Source organism: Podarcis cretensis (genome assembly GCF_951804945.1).
Source record: "Podarcis cretensis genome assembly, chromosome: 16".
NCBI lineage: Eukaryota > Metazoa > Chordata > Lepidosauria > Squamata > Lacertidae > Podarcis > Podarcis cretensis.
In genome coordinates, this window is record NC_137186.1 from 15,480,607 (window position 1) to 15,506,970 (window position 26,364).

Here is a 26,364-nt window from a genome sequence, read left to right on the forward strand (position 1 = left end):
AGCAGCTTTTACACAAACATGCCTTGCTTGTGCTTTATGGGCACTGAGGTTCGGGCGAAGTGACGCTCCTGTTATTTTTGCATTTTATAGTTGAAATTTGTACTTGTAAACTGTCCCAAGGAATTCTGTGAGCGGACAGTATTCTGTCAACACTGGAAATGAAGGAATAGCTGCCGGGAGTGTAATTGGAAGGGGAAGATTACAGTGGGATAAGGACCTTTCCAAGGCTTTTGCACCCTGCTGAACCTGCCCCCAACCTCCAAAACACACATTTTATTTTCCTTAGGGAAGTACGCAAGTCTTGTTAATATTTTCCTTGTAAGAGAAGACAAGAACACTGGTGAATCAGGCCAAAGCCCCGTCTAGCGCAGCATCCTGCCCTGACATTGGCCAACCAGATGCCACGATGGGAAGCTCACAAACAGGATCTAAGTGCAACAGCCGTTTTCCCACCTGCAATGGCTTGTAGCCATTGCTAGGCTTATCAATGAGTTTCTCTAATCTTTTAAAGCTACCTGATACCTTGGGAGCAAATTCCATGGTCGAAACTATGCCCTGCAGAAAGAAGGGCTTTCGTTTGTCTTTCCTGAATCCTCCAGCATATTCAGCTTCATCGGAGGCTCCCTGCTCTTCCCAGCAGGCATAGGGGGGCACAAAGAAGCTGGAAGGTGGGGCAGTTTTCAGTGGGGAAATGGCACAAGAAGAAAAGACGAAGCACCTCCCCCCCGCCCCATGCTGGTCTTCTGCTTCAAACTGCAGCCTCAGAGGCTGAATTTCTTAAAACCAAATGGCTGTCTCCCCACAAAAAAGAAGCACAGGACACGTTGCTCCTCCTATCAGGCAGGCAAAACCAGCCACTGGGCACAACTTGGTAATTCACCCAAAGACTGCAAAAAACACGCATATATTTCCTCTCCCCTGTGTTTAATTAGAACAGGCAGTCTAAAAATGGACTGTTTCTGACTCTGAACTTTGGAAGGAGGGGAAATCATAATATTTGTATTTAAATATTACAAATTCTTCCAATGATTGTGCTGAGGGGAAATACTGGAGACTGCTTCTTTTCCCGTTTTCTCCCATTAATTTCCACACACAACACTTTCAGGGTATTTGGGGGGAGGGGGGTGGATGAGCATTTTAAATATTTGCCCAGCATATCTTTTAAAACCTTTTTAGTTGCTTCCAATTTACTCACCTACGGCATAAAACAAGAGCCCGCCCATATCTTGAAGCAAATTAAGAAGAGTCCCTAAGACCAAATCCCACTTCCAACGACAAAAGGTTTAATGCTTCTAGCATCTGAGGTTCCGTTTAGCCTGCATACACACCATATATTTAAAGCACACAGCCTTCCCCAAAGGATCCTGCAAGTTTACAAAGCTGAAATTCCCAGCACCTTTAGACAACAGTTCCCATGATTCTTTGGGGGGAAGCCATGTTGGTGCATAAGCAGCCTTAGATATGATAGGTCATCATGGGATTTTGCAGTTGGAAGGCACCGCAGAGACCATACAGCCCCAACCCAGTGCTCAGCACATGACCCGCAATACAGGGTGCAACTCAATCCTGCCAGGCTCTGCTTACATACCTCCAGCCGGAGAGAGCCCAGAACTGCGCACAGCAGTCTGGTTCCACTCTCCAAAGAGTTCCTGCCATTACGAAACTTCTCCTAATGTTCCTAAGCAGATCTCTGCTTCTCGGCAATTACTAACTGGTTGCAGCCCTGCCTTCCGTCGCTGTGGATTTGTCTATAATTGCCTTTTAAAGCTGTCCCTCTCTAATTCCGTAAGAAGGTGTGTGGTGTGAAAAAGTACTTTTCTGGGCACCTCAGGGGTTGAAGACATAAAAAGAAGAGCCTTTGCAAAACAAAATTTACAATTTTATTAGAATATCAACAGATTCTTTTAAAATACAAAAGGAAGAAAAAACCAAGAGGGATGAGACTTGGCAGGCCCTAATTTAGCAGCCAAAAGGGGCCCAAAATACCCAGTCGGGGTGCTCTTCCTCAAACAGTCTTGTGGGTGGTGTAACCGACAGAGTAAACCTGGACCCCTCATAAGTTTGTGGCAAGGAAGTGCATTTTGGGCTAGTAAACATCTGGCACATAATGCTAGAGCAGGGGTGGTGAACCTGTAGCTCACCAGATGTTGCTGAATGAAAAAGCTCACTGGCCCGAAAAGCCTCGGGTTCCCTGCCCCTGTGATGAGGCAATAGGACAAACCCATCCTTTCCTTGGCACCTGTGTTTTACAAGGAGCAACAGTGCTGGCTGTCTCTGAGGCCAGCTTCCCACAGCTGCTGGCTGCTGAAATACGGTAACTGTGATCACACAACAGGCCTTCCTCTAACTCTGGTGGCAGTGGGGAGGCGTATTCCACGTTGGCTGGTGAATCGTTGGCACGCAGGCGCACCCACAGCCTCCCACTGATTCAAGGCAGAGGTCCTGATGTGCAGTACAACTGAGCCAAAGTCTTGCTCAAGGCAGGGCCCAAGTTCCTGAAGCAAAAGAGGAAGGAAGAGAGCAAAAGGACAGAGGTTAGGAGAGCCAACAACAGGACAATTGTCAAGGCAACGGGGCTCTCCGAGGTTCAGGCTACAGGGTTGGACCCTCAGGGTGTGGTTAAGACCGACCGGCCCCTCCCTCGGTACTTTTTCTGGCCTCGTTTCCCAAAATCCCACAGTGAAAAACCCGTTCTAGGCTGCTGACTCTCTTCTCTGCTAGATCTCTGTCCGTTGCCTGAGCTCCCAAACCCACATCCTGTGTGGTTCTTGCACAAGATGCCTTTTGCACGCCGAAGCTCCAGGCCTGGGGAGGGGAGGGGAAACATGCAGCTCTGTTGCTCACCTCTGCAGTTTGCCGCATTTGACATCGCTCAGCAGCTGCTCTTGGCACTGTGGCGTTGGGCAAGAGGCGTAAGCAGCCAGGAGGCTGAAGGGAAAGAGAGAAAGCGGGAGAAGGGGGTCATGGATGGCAAACCGAAACCCATTCAGATGGCTTACAGCAGGGATGGGGAACTTGAGGGCCTCTGGATGGTGCTGGACTACAACTCCCACCACCCCTCATGACTGGTCATGTTGGCTGGGGCTGATGGGAGGTGGAGTCTAACAGCCTTTGTATGCCCTGCCTCAGAGCGAGGAAACCTGCCTTGTGCTAGGCCAGGCTTATTTTGTCCTGCTCTGATTGGCAGAAGCTTTCCAGGGTCTCAGGAGGTAAGAGGTACTTCCCCAACCCCTGCCACCTGAATCTGGGGGAGGGGGGACACGAAAGAGGTACACAGAAGTATGCATGGATAGGGGGAATGCCTCTCTTGTAATACAGTGGTACCTCTGGTTAAGAACTTAATTTGTTCTGGAGCTCTGTTCTTAACCTGAAGCACCACTTTAGCTAATGGGGCCTCCTGCTGCCGCCGCGCCGCTGGAGCACAATTTCTGCTCTCATCCTGAAGCAAAGTTCTTAACCCGAGGTAGTATTTCTGGGTTAGCAGAGTCTGTAACCTGAAGCGTATGTAACCTGAAGTGTCTGTAACCCAAAGTACCACTGTACTAGGGATCAGCCCAGCTGCATTGTGGGAGATTCAGGAATGGCAAAAGAAAGGCTTTCTTTACGCAGTGCATAGTTCAACTGTGGAACCGGCTCCCACAAGAAGTAGTGATGGCCACCCCCTTGGATGGCATTAGATGGTAGGCTGCTTCAAGGAGGAGAAGGCTATCAATAGTTTTGAGTTGTAGCGGCTATATTGTACCCTCCAGGATCTGAGGCTTCTTTAGGGCTCCCCATTGGGGCATCTGGTGAGAATAGGATGCTTGATGGGCCTTTGGGCTGACCCAGATGGGCTCCTAGGTTTCTATATTAAGCTAGGCCAGGGTTTCCCAAACTTGGGACTGTTAGACTACAATTCCCACCATCCCTGACCACTGGACCTGCTAGCTGAGGATGATGGGAGTTGTAGTCCAGCTGGGGACCCACGTTTGGGAAATGCTGAGCTAGGCAATGCAGTCGAGGACAGCCTCCTCCACCACCCCAACCAGCCAATGACCTTGTGTCTTTCATAACCTGTCTCCGCACCTAGCTGGTGTTTTGTATCTCTCCAGGATGGCAGCTGCCTTGTCTCCACTGATGCCGCTGATCTGCATGAGTTGCCGTGCAAAGACCTCACTCACTGTTTGGGCCTGGGAGAGGGAGGGGTAAGAGAGTTGATAATAATAGTAATAGTAATAGTAGTAGTAGAAGTAGTAGTAGTAGTAGTAGTAGTAGTAGTAACAGTAATTTTATTATTTATACCCCGCCCATCTGGCTGGGTTTCCCTAGCCACTCTGCGCGGCTCCCAACAGAATATTAAAAACACAATAAAACATCAAACATTAAGAACTTCCCTAAACAGGGCTGCCTTCAGATGTCTTCTAAAAGTCAGGTGATAGTTTATTTCCTTGACATCTGATGGGAAGCCACTACCGAGAAGGCCCTCTGCCTGGTTCCCTGTAACCTCCCTTCTCAGAGGGAACTGCCAGAAGGTCCTTGGAGCTGGACCTCAGTGTCTGGGCTGATCAAGAAAGGCGCCCCCTACCTTCAATTTGCTCTACACACACACACACACACACACACACACACACTGGTTAAAAGAAGAAAGAAAGCAAGAGAGAAAAGGGAAGAATAGCAAGCACCCTTTCAGGATTGTTGGCGGCGCAAACAAGAGAGAACTTTGCAAATCAAACCTGCGAGGGGAGACACGGCAGTGGCTTTAACCACATGAGGAGTCATAGGATTGCAGAGTTGGGAGGGGGCATGGGGATCATCTAGTCCAACCCCCTGCAGTGCAGGAATCTTTTGCCCTAACGTGGGGCTCGAACCCACAGCCCTGAGATTAAGAGTCTCGTGCTCTGCCGACTGAGCTATCATTGAAGTATGTGGAGTACATTAGAAACTACCTTGTTCTTCACGGCCCCTTCGTTAAACTCAGCAAAGGTCAGAAGCCGGCAGGAGCCAGCGCTGGGCTGCAGAGGGCGCTCCTGCTCCAGTTCCTCCTTGGTACAGCTCAGAAGGGTTTTGTCCTAGGGAAGACAAAGGAGGAACAGTCCTTAGCAGCTACAGGGCTCACAACCTCGTTCTCCTCCACTCTCCCCTTTCAGACTCACAGCACCACCTTTTCCTCCTTCTCCCTGCCTCCAGCGCCCTCGTATGGATGGCCAGCTTTTTCATTATAAACTCGCTGAACATTTGTTTCAGTCCTGGAAAACCCAAGTAAGCTCAAGCGAGCAAAGAACTTCTATTTCATTCACGCGACAGCTAAATGGGCTTGCCTGCTGAAGTTGTCGCTGGATTAAAAGGAACAGAGAAATCTCTGTTTTACTGAGTCACATCAATGGTCCTCTTAGCCCTACGTTGTCTACAAACTTGGGTTGCCTGCTGTTTTTGGACTATAGCTCCCATCATCCTTGACCACTGCTCCTGCTAGCTAGGGATGATGGGAGTTGTAGTCCAAAAACAGCAGGCAACCCAAGTTTGGAAAAGCCTGCCTACACCAACCTTGGACTTACAACTCCCATCATCCCTGGCTAGCAGGCCCAGTGATCAGGGATGATGGGAGTTGTAGTCCAAAAAATATCTGGGGGCCCAAAGTTTACACCAGCAGCAGTGGATTTTCAGGGTTTAAGGCAGGGTGCTCTCTCGACCTGGGACCTTCTCCATGCAAATAATGTCCTCTGTCAATAAACTATGAGGGTTTCAGACAGGTCTTCCTTTCCCAGCCCTACCCAGAGATGCTGGCGACTGAACCTGGGGACATCTGTGTGCAAAGCTGATGCTCGACCACTGAGCTATGACCCTTCCTTGAAAGAAACCTTAATATGACGAGGTTTCACCAGTTAACTGAATCTCTGTAGAACAGATCAATCATTCTAAAAGGGGTGGTGCTGGACAAACCAGCCTCATCTTTGCTTCCTGGTGATGCACAAGTACATGTGGAGGCCGATGCTCCCTCCCAAAAGAGGTACAACCTACCTGTGTGATTCCAAACGCTTGCATTTTAAAAAATCTGACCATTAACTGAGTGGAGGTTGTTGTTTTTAACTGCCACTCAGAAAGGTATTTAAAAGCAATTAATATAACCTTAGCCGATTTAACATTGCGCCCCGATTATCTGTATGCTGGAGGCTAGGCCTAGGCCTGGATAAATAAGAACCAATCACAACAATAAACCAGTAATAGTAAGTGTTCCTGAGCAGATGCAGAGTGCTGCGAACACAGCACTAAGTAACTCCCAACCAGTCTTGGCACATCTTGGGAGAAAAGAAGCAGGGCAAGAGCTTAAGTCAAATCTTTTAAAACCAAAGGATAAAAATACACAGAAGAGGCAGGCAGTTACAGCAGAGAAACAAACTAAATGTGCCACTCTCCTGGGTGAGCAGCGACCCCCCCCCATTTCACCCCGCTCCAAACTCGCCTCGTACAGTCTGGTCAGCTGACGCGTCATCAGGGTCAAATACGCTGCGGATTCCCGTAGGTCCCGAGTGCGTTTAACGAAGAAGCCATCCACCACCTGGGAAAGACAACGGTTATCTTTTAAAAATAAAATAAAAATAAAAATCAATTTTTATTTGTTTTCACAATCCAGTAAAATAGTATCTATAACAGAGAGAATTGAAAAGACAAGAAAGAAAGCAAAAAAGGAAAGAAGGGGGGGGGGAGAACAAAGGGGTAAGAAATGTTAGAAAACTTCTGGTTTTCCGTCTGCCAGTTACATTAAAGGTAAAGGTAAAGGACCCCTGACAGTTAAGTCCAGTCACAGAAGACTCTGGGGTTGCAGCGCTCATCTCGCTTTATTGGCCGAAGGAGCCGGCCTACAGCTTCCGGGTCATGTGGCCAGCATGACTAAGCGAATCAGAGCAGCTCATGGAAACGCCGTTTACCTTCCTGCCAGAGCGGTACCTATTTATCTACTTGCACTTTGACTTGCACTTTCGCACTGCTAGGTTGGCAGGAGCAGGGACCGAGCAACGGGAGCTCACCCCGTCACGGGGATTCGAACTGCTGACCTTCTGATCGGCAAGCCCTAGGCTCAGTGGTTTAGATCACAGCGCCACCCACGCCCTGGCCAGTAACATTAGAAAAGGGTTATTTGAGACATTTGGTCCATCCTCTCTGCTTTCTGTTAAACCATATTGGAAAGACAACGGTTATCACGGCTGCTGGAAGCTGCCAGTCCCCTTCCCAGGTGCAGGCAGCTAAAGCCTTCCCTAACCCCCCAAATATGCAACCCTGAAGCGGTTGCCATGGCAGGGGACAAGTTAGGGGTGGAGGCAGGATCCAGGGTGGCTGAGTGCTGGCAGAGCCTGGGGGAAGCATGCACAGCGGCAGCCCTACCTGGGCTTGAGGTAATACAGCCAGGTAGACTGAAGTACCGACTCTCCTGGGGAGCCCCTACCTGGGTGTTGGTCATCGCTTGCTGGAGAGTCTTTTCGGGCAAGCTGAGGTGTTGTGCGGAGCCCGATTCTTCCACCAGGTAGATGGGGTGAGAAATGCCACATTGCCGCAGACGGAACTAGGAAGAAGTGAGCAGTTAGTTATGAGCTGGGGGTGCTGCAGGTGTGGGAGTGGAGAAGCCTTCAGAGCTCTCCAATTGCATGCTCTCTCTCTCACACACACAAAACGACTGCTTTCCAGGGCTCTCGACACATGCTCAGAGGAACTCTGCAATCACTTTCTGAAATGTTGCAGAGTGGCAGAGAGGGAGGGAAGGGAAGCAGGGCATCTCCCTCTTGCTCTGCTGAGCAACCAGCTCCCTTGGGCTCTCCTCCTCCCTAAGTGCCACTGAGCAATGGCCGTTCCATCAGGCTGTGGAGCAGAGAAGGCAAGCAGGACTATTCCTTCAGCTGAGAGGGAACAGCTACTGCCTGTGGCTCTCATCGCGGTCACTGAGCCACGACCATTGCATCAGACTGCCTGATCCCAGTCCCTTCCCTTCACGGGGCTCCAGGCGACTACTCTCCCCACCCAGACACAGCGCAGCACCTTCTGCTCACGAAAGCGGCCGTCAATGATGCTGCTGCACAGGTCCGGCATCCGTTTCCGTTCTACCACGTAGTCCAGCACCAGCTCCGGAGCAGCAGGTGGCTGTGGCTGTCCTGGAAAACGAAAGAAGGGGGAGGAGGGCGATTGTTTAAAAGAACGTCAATTTAGCCTCAACCTGGTGAACCAAGGGAGAGATACAACCAGAGCCCCCTCCCACAGCGCCAATCAGCCAGCAACGCCCACCAGAGGAATACAGGGCTCTCCAGGACTTCAGGCTCCCTACTTGAAGAATGGTGCAAAGTGAATGTGGGCCCCCCCCTGCAAGCAAGGAAGATCCTCTGTCCCCGAGCCACAGCCTTTTTCCGAAGCAATGGCTGAGTTACTCAAGCTCATCTTGCTGGGGGGGGGGGGGCGGGTTTGGATGATGAGATGACCCTCAGGTTCTGCGATTCAACGGAAGGCAACTTTCTAGACTTTAAAGCTTTTTCAAAATGGGTAATGCCCAGAGGCTCCAGCTTGGGCCCAAGACTGAGGGGGCCCCAGTGTCACATGACGTGTCTTGTGACGTCACATGCATGACATGCATCGTGCGCACATCGTCGAGAGGGGGCCAAGGGCCTGGCCCAGTGCCACTCGGCACCAATGGCTGCAGCTCCTCCACTCTCATGCTCAGGAGGAGCCTGTCACTGATGCTGCACCGTGTTTGGCCAAGGAATTGGCGCCGATGCTAATGCCCATCTTAGCCTCTGGCAGTAGAAGGAAAGGGTAGGTAGGTGGAACTGTAATGATCAGAGGACTGTCACCCCCTTCCCTGCCTCTGTCCTTTCACCACCTGCCCCTTAGCTCCTGAGAAGAGGTGTGGAACTGCAGAGGGAGCGCTGAGAGGCCTACATGGTCGCATGGATGGAGTTGGAAGGGGACCAGAGCAATTCCTCCCCTTCCCGCATCCTTGGTGCAGTTTTAGGTAATTGAAAAGGTGTTCAAGGTACCAGACCCTGTTTTCCTAAAGAAGTCATCACAGGGAAGCAAGGGCACCAGGGCACAAACCTCCCTGGGTGACCCTGGCAGAGTCACTGCCTCTCAGGCTAACCTACCTCACAGGGTTATATGCGGAGGGGAGAGAACCATGTACGTCAGCTTGAGCTTCTTGGAGGAAAAAGGGGGCACATAAATGTAAAAAAATAGATAAACTGACGCGGGCTATCAGTGAAGTGGCAGGTTCAGAGGGAAGGCAAAATCCTGACACGCTTTTCCAATGGACCCTCCTATTGCACGGCCCAAACCACCCGCCACACTCACCTGCTGCAGGTAAGACTCTCTCCCTGGCCACCCAGAGGAAGTCCCCGATGTGAAGCTTCCGGATGCTGAAGGGTACATTGTGGCGCTGGAGCTCACTCACCAAATCTTGCTTCCGGGACGTGGGGCCACTAAAGGGGAAATAGGGGGGGGGGGAGGGAGAGCAGCTCTTTAGAGCACATTTACACTGCCAACAACAACAGCAACAAATCAGAGAAGTGGCTATCCTGAGATGATAATTCTGGTTTCAACTGAACTCTTCCCTTTTAAAAAAATTACAGCTACATTTTATTGTTTTTATCACAAAGGCACTACAAAATTGACGGACGTAACACAAGCCTATCTCGTCCTAATGATAAACGTAATTTGTTATCCAAAATATGATTTTATGATCTACATAGGCAAGGAGACAGCTTCTACCGTCTTCATCTGCTCTGTCAAACGCTGGTTATTTGCTGGTTATTAAGATCCACTTTTGCAGCACCAGAAACCCTCTGATTGGCACCTATACCTTGCATGGTTTCTAGAAGCTTCCTGACAGGCCCAGCGAGTCAGATCTGTATTTCCCAACACCCCCATGGGCCAACTTTGACAGGTGGGCAGGACCACACACCTGCCAATCATCAGGTGACACTAGATGATGGATAGGTGGGTGGTCCTACCCACCTGTCTAAGTTGACCTGGGGAGGTGGAGTGGGGGCAAGAGTAGCCAAAGAAGCAGCACCAGGCAGGACTGATCTCTCACTCATCAGCTGATGAGCAAAGAGTTCAGCCCTGGTTCCTGCAGGGGACTGAGCAGGATTTAACCCGCTGACCATCAGCTGACGGGGAGGAGATCTTGCTGCTTTGACTGTGGGTGGCAGTTATCAGAAAGGGAACCAAAGCATGTAAGCCCATGCAGAATCAAACCCCACCCATTAGCTGTCACCATCTGCCCACCAGAGTGACGGCTGATTGACAGATTGGCGTGGTTTGGGGAAATTAGCCTCACAGGCCAGATTGGGCCATTTTTGCCAGTGGGCTGGGGGATGCCCACCCCTGCTGCTAGGCAGTCAAAGCATACTCCTGTCACGCAAACTCTTGGCCGGTTCCTCTGCCCCATCCCCTACATGTCAGAAACAGAGTCCCCACATCCGTGTGTGTGTGTGTGTGTGTGTGTGCGCGCGCGCTTCACTCCTGCAGCTGCCACTCACCCCGTGGTCTCAATGAAATCCACACAGAGGATAACATCAAAGTTCCCAGGGTGAAAAGAAAACTGGGGTTTTAAGAGCCCTGCTCTTGGCTCTCTGCAGCTTGACCTGGAAAACCAGCAAATTTATTTTGTTATTACATTTTAACGTGTGTTATCTATCTATCTATCTATCTATCTATCTATCTATCTATCATCTATCTATGCTTCCTACATAAAAATTCTCCTAGCAACTTACAGAACTTTATTTGTAGAGTTTATTTGCTGCCCTTCAGCTGAAAAGGCCCCCAAGGCAGCTCCCAAAGGTTCAAAAAGAGCTTTTTAAAAGATAACAAGTATAACAACAACAAAATACGCCAATACATTACAATTAAAAATGTAACAAAAACCCATATAACAAATCCAGCAAAACAACAGCAGAAAAACCCTTTGACAGCAAAATCAACAAGTCATCCTAACGTGGGTTCACAAAATTAAAACAACAAAGCATTAAAAGTGCAATATTTAGCAGCTTACATTTTGTTCCTTCTAGCAGATGATGATACCATAAAATACAAATTATATAACCCAGCAAGATCCTATCTGGCGGAGTGAGCTGTGCAGGGAGTGGATTCCATGGTCCTGATAACAGAGACAGGTCTCTGCCTTTCCCTTCCTTCCTTCCTTGTTCCTTGGATGTGCTGCTGGCAAAGTGTGCTGGAGGACAGGGCTGGCATACCACCTGAAATTTTTGGGGCATGGGGCGGTGGTGCTAATTGGGAATCAAGAGGCAGCTCATGGGCAGAATTTGAAACAAAAGCAAACATGCTTGGCCAGGACAGAGTGCAGCCTGCACACTAAGCCTCACCTGGGGCAGCTTCACTGCCTCTGCTACTCCCCTTCCCGAGAGCAGAAAAGTAGCTGCTCAGGAAGGAGGCTACTTACCTGGGCGAGGCATCCCTGTCCAAAGATTGCTCGCTTTCATCATCTCCCTCCAAAAGCAGCAAGGGGCCTCCAGCATCAGCTGCCTCAGCTGCCGGCGAGTTGGAGTCCTTCTCCTTTGGCTCATTCAAAGCTGCCAGTTCCCGGGCTAAGGTGAGCCCTGCGTCTGTCAGAGAATATCTGCCGGAGCAGAGGAGGGTGAGTCAAAATGGCCTCCACCCGGCCTCCCCAGCCTCTCTCCCATCTGGTTGATATTTCCAGAGTTAAAAGGCTGCAGCGCTTCAGCTTTCACTAGGCAGGTTCCCAATCCTAGGCAGGTTCATGCTAAAGATGGTCCCACCCGCTCTATACTTAACAGATCATTGGGCTGTGCAGGAGAAGGCCTCCTGCAGGTCCCCTCTGATGAGGAGGTTTGTTCCCCACAATGCAGGAATCGGGCCTTGAGTGTGGCAGCACCTCCTGCCTGGAACCCCTTCCCAATGCAGATCAGACAGGTGATGTCTCTGTTATCCTTTTGGTCAGAGACAACAGCTGACACCACAGAACAAAGCAGGGCTTTCCACTGATGGGGCATGTAGGCAGCACAGTCCCTGCCCATTTCTCTCTCTGTGTGTGTTTTTGTGTGAAAGATGCCATCCCTTCTGGGACCCAAAGATCCTCCGCTTTCATCTTTCTCTTCTCTTAAAACTTTTGAGCACTTCATACAGTGCTCGGAGCCTGTAAGCCAGGCATAGGCAAACTCGGCCCTTCAGATGTTTTGGGACTACAACTCCCATCATCCCTAGCTAACAGGACCAGTGGTCAGGGATGATGGGAATTGTAGTCTCAAAACATCTGGAGGGCTGAGTTTGCCTATGCCTGCTGTAAGCAAATGTGTGGCTCATGTTAAAAGCTTGCACACCTCACTCCAATACAAGCTATGTGCTATCTATGGGTTCTCCCTTACCTCCCAGGTAAGGTGCAACATCCTTACCTGGCTGGGATATTGGTCTTGAGGACCAACTCCTTGCGAAGCAGAGTGCTGATTGCCGACCAGGCAGTGTTCTTACTCCCAGGATCAGCCTGTTGGGGGAAGCAGAAGCAGCAACAACAATATACATAATCTCAGGAGAGAAAGGAAGGCCGGGGAAGGCGACCTCAGGGCCTGCAGCAGCAGAACTTTCCCCTTCTTCCCACCAACCCACAAGGTGGGAGGGATCCTGATGCCTTTGAAGTGTTTTGCTGATTTTTTTTTAAAAATATATTCGAACATTTCTTGCAAACTGGTATCCGCATTATTGCGAGTGCAGGGTCATAAGGCAGACTAAGATATTCCGTAACCAGATTATCACTCCAATAGGGCTCCTCCAAATGGCCTGTTTATTGCGCATTCATTCTGATTTCCTTGTGTAAAACTGACATGGTGTTAAACTAGGCTCGGTCATAACTGAGAACTCATTCCTACCTCTTTGCGGAGAGGTTAAATGGCAATGGTCATTCGTCCTACCATATTTTTCGCTGTATAAGACGCACTTTTCCCCTCCTAAAAAGTAAGGGGAAATGTGTGTGCATCTTATGGAGCGAATGCAGGCTGCGCAGCTATCCCAGAAGCCAGGAGAGTGAGAGGGATCGGTGTGCACTGATCCCGCTTGCTCTCCTGGCTTCAGCGATAGCCTCCCGAAGCCTCCTGAGCAGAGTGGGAGCGCTCCCGCTCTGCTCAGGAAGCTTTGCGTTGCTTTTGCTGAAGCCAGGAGAGCAAGAGGGATCGATCCCTCTTGCTTTCCTGGCTTCGCTGGAAAGCCACTGTGCAGCTTTCCCTCTCTGCTCAGCGCCCCTTCAGCAAAGTGGGAGGAGAAATGGAAGGGGCTCCGCTTCTCCTGCCGCTTTGCTGAAGGGGCGCTGCGCAGAGAGGGAAAGCTGCCCAGTGCCCCTTCAGCAAAGCGGCAGGAGAAACAAAGCCCCTTCCATTTCTCCTCCCGCTTTGCTGGAGAGGTGCTGAGCAGAGAGGGAGAGAACATTTTTTTTCTTGTTTTCCTCCTCTAAAACTAGGTGCGTCTTATGGTCGGGTGCATCTTATAGAGCAAAAAATATGGTCATTTGCTTGCAGGGTTTTATACGTCTTCCCATTAACCGTTCATCCCTCCCCCATTTTTCCATGCATTTCCTCATCACTTTTCTAACCACAAAAGGTCAGCTTTTGAATCTTAAAAGAGTGGATTGTTGTACGAGGGTGACAAAGGGTTCTAATCCATTTCAATTTCACAAACATAAACTTCTGGGACATGCTGGAATTCCTCCTGCAAAACAGTTAAGAGTCTGGAGGTATCCAAAGATTTTCTTAATTCATCAATCAATCTATATAAGTTTCTTGTTCTAGCCAAAGTGACAACAGTACCAATAAAATAATACAGATCATACAGGAACTCACAAGAAAAAAAGATTTCTCACACAGTGGCTGAGCTGCTCTCTGTAATTCCGGCTTTGTCAGGAAACCCCGGGAGTGAGGATTCTGGAAGAAGGGTCAAAAAGGCAGGATAGATTTTACATTTCCTCCCAGGATTCCCACCTCTTAACACTGCCCCACCTTTGCTGACTTCTTAAAGAGGATTCCAAAACAAAAGCCACTCCCACAATCCTCCAATGTTCAGGTCTTCATCATGCACCTGGGGTTTCCCCGCAAGCCTTCTGGGAAAGGTGGGCTCTAGGTTCTCCCCCTCCCCAAATGTTATGTTTTTGAGCTTATTGTATTCTGCATCAGCTGTTATCTTACCACACTGTCCTGGTACAGAGCCACCAAAATGGCAAAGGCTCCAGAACGGGGATCTGGGAAGTACCTCCGGCCACGCTGGCGTGATACTGGTTGCTTCTTCTGAAAGGAAAACCAGGTGTGTCTTCTTCAGGGACTCCACCAGTCTTAAGAACATATGAACACAAGGAAAAGCCCTGCTAGGTCAGGCCAGAAGGGGCCCATCTAGCCCAGCATCCTGTTCTCAGCAGTCATTCAGGTGCCTCAATAGGAAGGCCACAAGCAGGACCTGAGCGCAACAGCTTAGTTGGAAGAGCCGAGGCTGAGTGGGAGGGACTTTCCTAAGGCGGCGGGGGGGGGGGGGACGACGACTCTAGGCTTGGAGGCCAAATGTGACACTCCAGGTCTGTCTCTCTGGCCCTCAGGGTTCTCCCCAGGCCACACCCCTCCCCAGCCCAGCTGAAAACTTTGAGGTTTTCCCCCCTGGCCAGAATGTGGCCTTGAACTCTGATACTGTTTCTCGCTTGCCTAGATAAAAGATAGGGAGGTGTGGGGGGGTTATAAAAACTAGCCTTCTGTACAAAAGTAAAAATTATTTGTTGCTCCATCTACTTTCGCCTCTGGCCCCACCCACCACCAACATGTGCCCCCTGCCAGGTGGACCAGAAAGGAACCCGGCTCTCCATTGAAAAAGGTTCCCCATCACTAGCCCAAAGTGACTTGGTAAGCATGTGACAGAAGCAAGAGTTAAACCAGGGACTTCCTGATTCATAGCTAGTTCTCAATGCCCTTCTATGGGATAATAGTGGAAAATCGGGGTGGGAGGTGGGGGAACTGACCCAATACTGTTCCATGTTTTCATGAGCAAACCAGGCCGGCTACCTTCCCTGACTGCTACCCTGCCAGCCACAATGCCTCTTTTCAAAATTTGATGAAAGGTCTTTTATGTTGCAAGGCCTTTGACCATTCAGGGAGGAGCAGAGTGCGCGCTTTGTAGGAGAGCATTTTGGTGGGCAGGCTAAGAAGCGAAATGGATAAATGTGCTTTCGGCACCATCCACTGGGAAAGCTGCCTGCCCCAGGACCCATGGAAATATGAAAGGTAGCTGTGCGTGGGCACTACATGATCCTCAGCCACACCTTTCAGAGGTGCGGCATAGCAATGCGGCAATCAAACTTTTTTTGCGGGGGGCAGGACAGCAAAGAACCAGAAGGCAGTAGCTTTTAAAGCTTGCACCATGTGGTTTAAATTGCACAACGCAAGCTGTCAAGTTACACAGGACTCCATTTCAGGCCAGTGTTCAAGCAAATGATGAATAGATGAATTTTTACTTCTTCTGGTTGACAGCAAGAATGGGTATTAATCCATGCATGAAGCTGTAGCCCAAGAGGGAGTGAGAAACTCAGGCTTGGAAGCCAAATGTGTTCCTCTGAGCCTCTCCCTAAGCGACACCCTATTTATCTATCTATTTAGAAAATTTATATACTGTACTGCTGAATTATGACAGCATCTAAGGGGTGTGCAAGAAACTCACCAATACAGTAAGTAAATCAGAATTCAGTCAAAATCCCAGCTGAAATGTCTTCAGTACATGCTGGACATTCAGCAGAGAGGGGGCCTGCCTGATCTCAAATGGGAGGGAAGTCCTCAAAATCTGAGTCACAATGCTGAATGTACAGCTCCTGGTGGATTTGAGGTGGGCATCCAAGCCATGCGGGGGGTGGGGGAGCACTAACAGTGACTCTACTGAAGACATCAATGATGAGGAAGGGATCAAGCGGTCCTTAAGGTATCCTGGACCCCCTTGTAAATTAAAACCAGAACCATGGGTGCTTTAGTTTGGCTGGAATGTGTCTTTAAACTGTAATAATGTCTCTTACTTGCCTGGTGGAGGATGGAGAAGAGTGTGGGTGTATTTACAGTATATAGAAACCACTAACTTTTGCATGGTGAAATGCAGCCTGCTGTACAAAGGTTAGGAGTGATGCCCATTTGTCCTCCCGCTTTTGACTCTAGCCCCACCCACTTGTGCCTCTGGCTGCACCTACCACTGCTGGTTGCCAAGGAGAGAAGGCTTGAAAAGGTTCCTCAACCCTTGTTCTAGTCTATGACCTGCACCATCATTCAATGACTGTTTGGCAGCCCATTCTGATGATAATGCACATGTTGCATTCTCACCTTTAAGTGCTTGGCACAGGCACAGATGAGCAGACTTGGGTAATCTGCCAGCGCAGCAGTGGCTGGGACGATTCGTGGGGAAAGATCACAGCATCGTCACCCTACCCCAAATCCACTCAGCCCCACTCCAAGAGACGGGAAGAGGAAAAGAGGGAAAGTGGGCTGCCTCTTGAATTTAGGAGGAACCCGCCCAGGCAGAGAGAGTTGAGACATGGCCATACTAATAGTTCAATTGCTTGTAAGGGCAAGGTATTTACACGGACCTTTAAGCACTGTCCTTTGTTTTGATCTGGCTCTGTGGCACAGAGGGCAGGCTGGACCGCTTGATCCTTCTGAGAAGCAGCTGTGGCATGCAGACCTGGAATTGACAGTATAAACTCTGTTTAATAGATGTTTAGTGGAGACTAATGAAATTCCACAGCTGAGACCAATGAAGGAGATTTGCTCATATGTGCACTTCTCTCTTCCCCCTGCCCCCCCCCACAGAGGGAGAGACACAGAAAGAGAGAGGGGGCAAAAGAGCAAGCAGCCGTGAATGCATTAAAAGACTAAGCTTTCCAAATGCCAACGTCCTGCTTAGCTTTTGTTCGTTTAATGAAATGTTACCAGTTTTCAAGTTTACATTTCACCATAGCCATAAGAACTAGAAACCTGTGCAGCTTTAGTGATAAATGAACACCCCCAAGGCCCAACCTAGATGATGCCAATTCCCATGCTGCCCTGTTCATATCAGCCCTAAACAGCCTTAGACTGCAATCCAATATGCAGCTACCTGGGAGTTAAGTGTGGGGCTGGCTTCTGCATAGAAATGCACGGGATTGCACTGTGAGGCCTGCCTGCATCCATTGGAATTTCCCCTCATCACCTGACACCCTCCTTTTTATTCCATCCCTCTGATGTGCAGGAGTTGGCTACCCAAAGCACAACATTCACTCTGCCAGCATGTAAATGTGGAACTTCCTTCCAGGGGATACTCACCAGGCTCCTCCTTGAATATGACTTAAGTGGCAAGAGAAGACTCTACTTGTTTCAAAGGGAAGAGCCAAAACACAGTGGAAGGGTACTTTCTTTGCATACAGAAAATCTCAGAGTCAATCCTTGGCATCTTCAGGTAGGACTGTATGAAACTCTGGAGAGCTTTTGCAAACCACTGTGGGCAAGCAATACTGTGCTACATGGACAGATAGTCTGACTCAGTATAAACCAGCTTCCTATGTTTCTATTTAAACCAGCCCTTTATTCAGTACCATGAGGACTGGAATCTTACTTTCTATTTAAGGAAAAGACTCGAGCACACATTGGACCTTCACACGGCTGCCTCACCACTCACCTGTCAATACTGTGCCATCCTGGGCTTGGCAGTGTCTCTCCAGCCGCTCGTCTAGCTGGCGGCAGATGTGCTCACCAAAGTACTGGAGGATCCGAGCCTCGCGCCCGCTGCGCAAAGGGAGTGGGTATTTGCGGAGAGAGCTCAGCGCCTGAACACAAGGAAGAGGATTTATTGTTTTGATAGTAAGGAGAGGTGCACATGGTTTCTCCTGTCTCTTCACTTTGACTAACAAGGAGAGCAGTTCAGGCTGGGGCCTGAACTAACCCATACATAGTCTCTTTGGTCAGTTCATAGTTGCTGATACTTAGGGCTGGATCCAGACTTCAATTTCAACCCGATACTCACTTTATTTGGGAGTAAGATTTCAGTGGGGCTTATTTCTCAGTATACAGTATATGTACAGGATTGCTTTGTAAGTGATACTTAGAAGATACATATTGAAATTAGTAACTAACATGGGTGGACTCCAAGTCAAGATCTTACCCATCATTTATGCATGTTTATCGATCCTGCTTGTTCAGCCACAAACTCAGCTCCCATAGCAGCTTTACTCATAGCTAAGAATAAGGTCCCTGCCCGAAGGCTTACAATTTTAAGGCATAGCACTAGAGGAAAATGTATTGGGAGAGAGGAGGAAACAAACAATTTCAGATGCAAGTTATCCTAATGACCAGCTGGGGAGAAAAGTCCAAGAAGTTTAATATTATGTGTTAGCATTATATTACTACATTATAAATTGGGTACTGAGGGGAATCCAACGAGCGCTAAGGGGTATATGGGCGGAGCAAAACACCCGGAGGGCGTGGCCTGCCACTAGGGGGCGTGGCTTACCCGTTCATAGGCGCGTTGGCTCCTGAGGCGCCCGCGCTCGGCGGCCTGGTCGCGCCACTCCTGGAGCCAGCGCGTAAATAAGGGGTTCGGGGCCCCCTGAGTGGGCTTCGGCATCTTCCGAAGGCGCCGGAAAGTTTCTCCTTTCTCTTTGACCCGGAACTCGACGGGGAGATGAAGCGGGGAAGGCAGAGCGGCCTGCCAGGCAGCGACTGCGCACGCGCACTTCGCCCCCTAGAGGCCGACGGGCGGAACCGTAGACGCATGAAAAGGGAAGAGCGGCCGCTTCCGCGTTCCCGCTCTCAACCAGCCTTCTCTCCAGAGGCGAAAGTGAGAGAGGCGCCTGGGCAGGTCAAAAATGACAGCCGCTTTGCCCGCGAGTCGGTGGGGCAGGATGAGTCTCCCGTAGGCAACTGAGCGCTGGATTTGGCTCTGGGGAAGGTAAAAAGAAATACGACTCGCCTTTGCTCACAAAAGCCAACCAGACCCACCTGAGCCTCCCACCAGTAAGCATCGCAGACCTGTGAAGCCCCTCCTGCAATAGGGCATAGCTGTCAACTTTTCCCTTTTCTTGCGAGGAATCCTATTCGGAATAAGGGAATTTCCCTTGAAAAAAGGAAAACGTTGACAGCTATGCAGTAGGGGTGTCATGGCGGGCAACACTGCAGGGTTGTTGCAAGCTACTGTACTGTTTCAGTCTCAGCCCTACCTGCATTGGGGCCAGTTACTACTGGAGTGCATTTTGAAGGGCCCTTGCAAAGTACTCTCTCGGCTTCAGGCAAGCCTCCAATCTGCAGTACTCAGAAGACACTGCACCGCAAGGCTGTCGCAAGGCACTCCCAACTACAATCTCCAACCTGCACCATGGAAATAATGAGATGCACGTGCGTTTGTATTAGCTGGGCTACTTTATGAATATGTTGCAAAACTTCTTCTTTTTTTTAAGGAAAGAGGTAGAGCAGAAGCGCCCCTCTTTGCTGCGATCTGTTTTGGGGTGTGTGGACGCACTAAGAGTTGTATCCAGTATTAGCCCTACTTGGAGTAGATGCTCTGATAATAATGAATGTGATCTCACTTCGGCCAATTTGTTACAATGGATCTACTCTGAACAGAGATTAGTTGGCAGCAACTCTAAACGCCCAGTCACAATTATGTGGATATATTAGACCAGGCTTCCTCAAACTGGGCCCTCCAGATATTTTTGGCCTAAAACTCCCATGATCCCTAGCTAGCAGGACCAGTGGTCAGGGATGATGGGAATTGTAGTCTCAAAACATCCGGCGGGCCGAGTTTGAGGAAGACAGTATTAGGCTTTCCCATGGATTACTATGAGCTGCTGCTTCTCCCCTCTTTGGACCTGGGATACATTTAAACTGCTCAATCCCTTTCTGACAGGAGATGCTGCATGCCTTCTACATGCAGTGCTGATGCTTTGTCACCGAGTTACAGTCCCTCCCATGAAAGGGAAGAAGCTGCAAATTATTTGTCCGTCTAGGCCAGTGGCATCTGCTTTGACTGGCAGCCGCTCTCCAGGGTTTCCACCAGAGAAGGATCTTTCTTTCCCATCACCTGCTACTTTGATTCTTATAGCTGAAGCTGCCAATTATTACTCTGCTCCTAAGTGCCTTTTCATGTTTACATAACACAGATTAAGATTGCTGCCTTATTAAGAGAACCTTAATATGCACTGCTCCGCTTTGCAAATTTAAAAAGACATCTGTGAACCAGGAAGGGCCATTTCTCAGTGGTTTGACCACAATTTTTGCATTCAGGAGATCCCAGAGGCTCAATCCCCAGCATCTCCAGGTAGGGCTGGCAGAGAGCCCTGCCTGGAGAGCTGCTGCCAGTCAATATACAGTAGTTAGATGGACCAGTGGGTCTGATTCTGTATAAGGCTGCTTCCTCTGTTTCAGAATAGATTCTATATAATCTCCAAGGTGATTGTCATGGCCTCTGGCTAGCACAATAAATTTATTGAAAGAGTGGACCTCCAAGGTGGCACATGGTTCATGAGACGGGTTTGGGGAGAGTAGATGGAGTAAGACTGAAATCATCCTTCCGCTCCTGCTGTCAGGTGTGTAGTCATCCTGTGTTCTTTGAAGATTGCTCATCAACAGGCAGGCAGAGGCACTGTATGTGCTAAAGGTGTGGTTACACCTAATTCAATAAGAGGCAAGCCGCGTGAGCAACAGAGAGGTGCTGTGAAGTCAGCTGCCTGCAATTTGTCATAGCTCTAACACACCCTGCATGTCTGCTTGCAGCTTCCAAAGGGTCTTCTGCATTTGGATGTTTTGTATAAGATTTTTTTTTGTGGTACTTGGTTCTTTCACTTACATGCACATTTATTGAATTAAATTAGAATGTGGAATCATGATTTATAATTTGGTACAGTATTTGGTTTTGAATGTGGAAATTGTATTGTGTTTCTTACACAGTGGGACCTCGGTTTTTGAATATTTCTACTGACGAATGTTTCGGTTTACGAACGCTGTAAATCTGGAAGTAAATGCTTCGGTTTTCAAACACACCTCGGAAGTCAAACATGCCACACAGCTTCTGCTGATTGCAAGATCCTGAGGCCTAGCTGTTGGCACCTGTGCACCACAGAGGTGATATTTGGGCTTATTTGGTGACTGTATGCAATCAATCTGTGCTCATCTCATCTCAGGAGCTCTCTTGCGACCAGTTTGTTTTTGTGACTGTGGAATCCAGTGCATAAATCTGTATTCATCTCATCTCATCTCAGCAGCCCTCTGCCAATCACCCCGTGCTGTGAGAAATGGATAAAAGCTGCAAAGCCAAGAGAATCCTTAACAGAATAACAATAGAGGTGAAGAAGGAAATTATTTCCAAACATGAAAGTGGTGTCCGTGTAAGTGATCTGGCAAAGCAGTTTGGTATTGCCAAATCTACAGTTTCTAGCATCTTGAAAAATAAAGAAGCCATTAAAGGAGCCAATGTTGCAAGAGGTGTTAAAACACTTACAAGACAAAGAACACAGACAATTGAAGAAGTGGAAAAATTGCTTTTCATATGGATAAATGAAAAACAGTTGGCGGGTGACCGCATTTCTGAGAGCATGATTTGTAAAAAAGCTTTACATTTGCATGCTGACCTCATCAAAAGCACCCCTGGAACAAGTGCTGAGAGTGATATTTTCAAGGCAAGCAGAGGGTGGTTTGATAATTTTAAGAGGAGAAGTGGCATCCACAGTGTGGTGAGACTTGGTGAAGCTGCCAGTGCCATCAAAGAAGAGGCCAACCGATTTGTTTTGGCATTTAAAGATTATGTAGAGGCAGATGGTTTCCTTCCCCAACAAGTTTTCAACTGTGATGAGACAGGCCTCTTTTGGAAGAAAATGCCAAAGAATACCTACATAACAAAGGAGGAGAAATCATTGCCAGGACACAAGCCCATGAAAGACAGGCTAACCCTTTTATTATGTGGGAATGCAAGTGGAGATTTTAAGGTGAAGCCTTTGCTAGTCTACCATTCTGAGAACCCCTGGGTATTTAAGAAAAACAATGTTATAAAAAGCAAATTGCCTGTGATGTGGAGGGCAAACAGCAAAGCTTGGGTAACCAGGCAATTTTTTATTGAGTGGGTTCATGAAGTGTTTGGGCCAAGTGTAAAAGAATACCTCCAGTACAAAAATCTTCCAATGAAGTGCCTGCTTGTTATGGATAATGCTCCAGCTCACCCTCCAGGGTTGGAGGAAGAGTTGGTGGAAGAGTTCAGTTTTATCAATGTAATGTTTTTGCCCCCCAACACAACTTCTCTCCTCCAGCCCATGGACCAGCAGGTCATACCTAATTTTAAGAAGCTTTACACCAGGGCACTGTTCCAAAGGTGCGTTGAGGTTACCTCAGACACAGAGCTAACCCTCAGAGAGTTCTGGAAGAATAATTTCAATATCCTACATTGCTTACATCTTATAGACAAAGCATGGAGGGATGTGTCTCAAAGAACAATGAAGTCAGCATGGAAGACATTGTGGCCAGAAGCTGTCCCTGAATGTGTATTTGAGGATGTTGAAGAGGATGCTCCTATTGTTGAGGAGATTGTGTCTCTGGGAAAGTCCATGGGCTTGGAAGTGAGTAGTGATGAGGTTGAGGAGTTAGTGGAGGAGCACAAGACGGAACTCACCACAGAAGAACTTCAGAACATTCTGAAGGAGCAGCAACAGGCGGCAACTGAGGAATTGTCTTCGGAGGAGGAGGAGGAGGAGGAGAGAAGAGACAGTGTTCCTACTGCACTGATCAAAGAAATGTGTGCAAAATGGGTTGAAGTGCAAAGTTTTGTTGAAAAATATCACCCTGATAAAGCTGCTGTAAGTCGTGCCACTAACACTTTCAATGATAATGCTATGTCTCACTTTAGACAAATTTTGAAACACCGGAAAAATCCTTTTTGTTCAGATTTGTAAACTGCTAAGGGGGTTTATGTTGAAATATGAAGTGGTACATAAATTAAGTAACTCCTCCTTGTGAAACTTGAAAGCCTCATTATCACCTCACTTGCCAAAACAAGGAGCATCCGCCAGTCACCCTGGTGCTCCAGCAGATGACACCATTGCTCCAGCTCTGAAAGAAGTCCCAGAGCTGGGTTCCCCGTGGTCCACCTCTATTATGCACCACCAGTGGGGGACAGGGTGCTGACCTTCTGTTTCACTGCCTGCTTCAGTGACTGGTGAGTTCTGAGTAGGGATCAAACATGGGGGGGGGGACCCAAGCTAGAGCTGTGTTTAGTAAAAGGGAAAAAAGACTGACGGGGGGGGATTATTGCAATGGTTTCATTTTTAGTTATAATTGTAACCTGTCCTGGGACTTTATGGCAAAGGGCATGTAAAAAATTAAATAAATAAAAGAGAGGCAAGGTTTTTGACGCAGCATGGCATTTGGTTAGGTTCATATGTCACCAGGGAGTAGGGATGAATTGTAGAAACAAGAGTCCACGAAAAGCCCAAGCCCTTGAAACTGATTGCAAAGTCAGATTGCAAACTTTAATCCAAGCCCTTCTTCAAGGCTGCATTTAACAGCCTCACATCATAGTGTTTCCCCACAATAGCCAACCAGGTGACTCTGAGGCAATTAGGCAATAACCCACTCTCCCCCTTCATGATCCCTAGCAACCAGTACTTTAGGTTTACTGCCCCTGGACCCAGAAGCTTTATTTTGCAGCTAAATTTTAGCTACTCCTTATCTCCTGCTGCAAAGCCACGCAGCCCAGCACAGAAGGCTGATTTCCAAGACCGTAAGGTCAAGCCATCTTCTCACCAGCTGCTTTGCAGTCTAGTCTGCTATTGCCAGGAATTTTGCCGCCACTATATGAACTCCAGGAATTTGTCAGCTTGTAAATTTATCCGGTGTGTAGACAGGCGGATGGATGGATGGAGATCCTTGCAGATTAGCCAGGCAAAATGGTAAAAGGGTGGAGGGGGCCAAAATGGGGAGTTTACAGGGGAGGAAAAACCTTAGTGCCCAATCCATCTAGACATCACTGCACGGAAAGACCCTCAGAGCCATTGGAATTAGGGTAGCCATGTACCCTATTTTAGAGGACAGTCCCTCAATTTAATGTTTGTAGGGCTGTCTGATCGAAGTCTGGTTAAAGAGAAAGAACCATCAGAAGTGCGGGGGGGGGGCATGAAGTTGCCCATCAGAGCAGGCACACAGATTGCTCCCCCCCCCCCAATCTCAACTTGTTCCCCACTATGCTGAAACATGGGCATAGCTAGGATTTTGTTGGGGGGCAGGCTTTTGTTAGGGGGGGCAGAACCTCAAGTACTTTTATTGGTTTAGGGGAGGCAGCTGCCCCCCTTGGCTATGCCCATGTGGTGAAACACTTGGGGTTTCTATTATTACTCCTGCATTTTCACAGATAAGTAACAAGAACAAAACAACGTTAAATGGTAACATTCCAAGTCTTCTGTCATTAGAGGTGTACAAATTGAGAGAGGAGAGGTTCAATTTTTATATAAAAAACTAATTGTCATACTTTAGTCCTTAACCTCCGCCCTCCAAAAAACAACCACCACCTACCATTTTTGTATTGGGCTGGAATGTAGTGATCCTACTTTTTAATGTTCTCATACAAAATAAAATCCCACCAATCTAAAACTCTGGGTCCTCTGACCCCCTGCATAATTTCAACTGATGCATTAATCTTTCTGGCAGGGTAATTAAATACTGTATACATATATGTACTGCAGCAATAATCTATTGGTAATGTTTGCATCTTTCCAACCCTAAGGGATCACCTGTCTGGCTGCTGCTAACAAAATGTAATGAGTTCCCTTGAAAGTAAATTAGACTTGCCCCCTGAGAACACAGGTAGCAAACACAGAATAGTATCATCTACCACTTCATTGGCCTATGATAGCACTAATTTCTTTGAATACTAGCTTCTAAAAAACCTCTCAGAGCTTCAATCCCTCTTCCCAGGGAATTCTGGGAACTGTAGCTCTGTGATGGGAATAGGGTCTCCTAGCAAACCCAAATCCACGAAATTAAAAGACGCCTTCTCCTTGAGAGAAAGGCGATGGCAAACTTAGACAGCGTCTTAAAAAGCAGAGACATCACCTTGCCAACAAAGGTCCGTATAGTTAAAGCCATGGTTTTCCCGGTAGTGATGTATGGAAGTGAGAGCTGGACCATAAAGAAGGCTGATCTCCTAAGAATTGATGCTTTTGAATTATGGTGCTGGAGGAGACTCTTGAGAGTCCCATGGACTGCAAGAAGATCAAACCTCTCCATTCTTAAGGAAATCAGCCCTGAGTGCTCACTGGAAGGACAGATCCTGAAGCTGAGGCTCCAATACTTTGGCCACCTCATGAGAAGAGAAGACTCCCTGGAAAAGACCCTGATGTTGGGAAAGATTGAGGGCACAAGGAGAAGGGGACGACAGAGGATGAGATGGTTGGACAGTGTTCTCGAAGCTACAAGCATGAGTCTGACCAAACTGCGGGAGGCAGTGGAAGACAGGAGTGCCTGGCGTGCTCTGGTCCATGAGGTCATGAAAAGTCGGACACGACTAAACAACAAGCAAATCCAAGCACCTGTTGTTGTTTTAAAAAAAACTACAGTTCCCAGGATTCTTTGGGGGAAGCCTGCTTAAAGTGGTCTAATACTGCTTTATAGCGTCAATGGGGCCTAAGTAAGTTCCAGGCTCATTCTCCCACAAAACACAGGCTCCCAAAAGTACCCAATTTACATTTGGAAATTACCCTTATGCAACCCTTCCACTTCTGCCACACCAATAGTTCAAAAGATGTTAATGAATTCCTGCATTGTAGAAGGCTGGGCCAGAAAACCCTTGGGTGTGCCTTCCAACTCTACAATGCTATGATTTTATGAATGGGTTGCTTGTTCAGCAATTGCTGGATTCCAGATAGAATTTTTTTTGGGGTGGGGGCGACACCACCACTAGGCTGCATGATTTGACATTACTAGGCCGCTTGGGAAAATCAGTTAGGCCTCTTGATGTGTGTGTCACATGTGCCAATCAGGGAATTTGTCCTTCCACCAGGTGAGTGGGAATGAGGTTCTAAATTTAATTAATAAAGGAAAGCCAGATGGCAGCAATTAGCAGAGCCCAGCCAGCAATCCCGCTGTTTATCTTACATCAGTGGAAAGAACAGGGCACAGGAGAGGCGGATTTAATAACTGGGATCCCATCTGCAGCTCCCTGTTGGGTGTTGCCTATTGTGAAGGTAACACACGCACGCACACACGTGTGGAAATCTCCAGGGTTTTCCCCTCCCCCACTTTCCCTTTCCCTCCCCCCTCCTTTTCTTTGCACGGCTTTTCCTTCCCAGGAGAGAAGGCAAAAGGAAGCCCTGCAGTGCCCACCCACGGCGGCAGGGGGGCGCCCGCGTGCCAGGCGCTGCGC

At 48.4% G+C, this 26,364-nt stretch overlaps 1 protein-coding gene and 1 long non-coding RNA gene across 2 annotated transcripts; one reads left to right on the forward strand and one right to left on the reverse strand.

Annotated features, from left to right (window-relative positions):
• Positions 1–1,862: 1,862 nt before the first annotated feature.
• Positions 1,863–18,611, reverse strand: MUS81 (MUS81 structure-specific endonuclease subunit). The gene is made up of 16 exons (XM_079957561.1): positions 18,478–18,611; positions 17,647–17,794; positions 16,580–16,674; positions 14,163–14,261; positions 13,821–13,901; positions 12,387–12,475; positions 11,417–11,593; positions 10,497–10,601; positions 9,307–9,434; positions 8,008–8,120; positions 7,421–7,537; positions 6,440–6,535; positions 4,926–5,048; positions 4,066–4,169; positions 2,845–2,928; positions 1,863–2,495 (listed from the first exon to the last, which is right to left on the reverse strand). The coding sequence occupies exons 1-16, from the start codon at positions 18,589–18,591 to the stop codon at positions 2,429–2,431; spliced, it is 1,740 nt and encodes a 579-aa protein (XP_079813687.1). The 5' UTR covers positions 18,592–18,611; the 3' UTR covers positions 1,863–2,428.
• A 164-nt stretch (positions 18,612–18,775) lies between these two features.
• LOC307205371 lies at positions 18,776–22,956 on the forward strand. The gene is made up of 2 exons (XR_013833981.1): positions 18,776–18,915; positions 20,910–22,956. It is a non-coding gene; the product is annotated as an uncharacterized lncRNA (long non-coding RNA).
• The last annotated feature ends 3,408 nt before the right edge of the window (positions 22,957–26,364 follow it).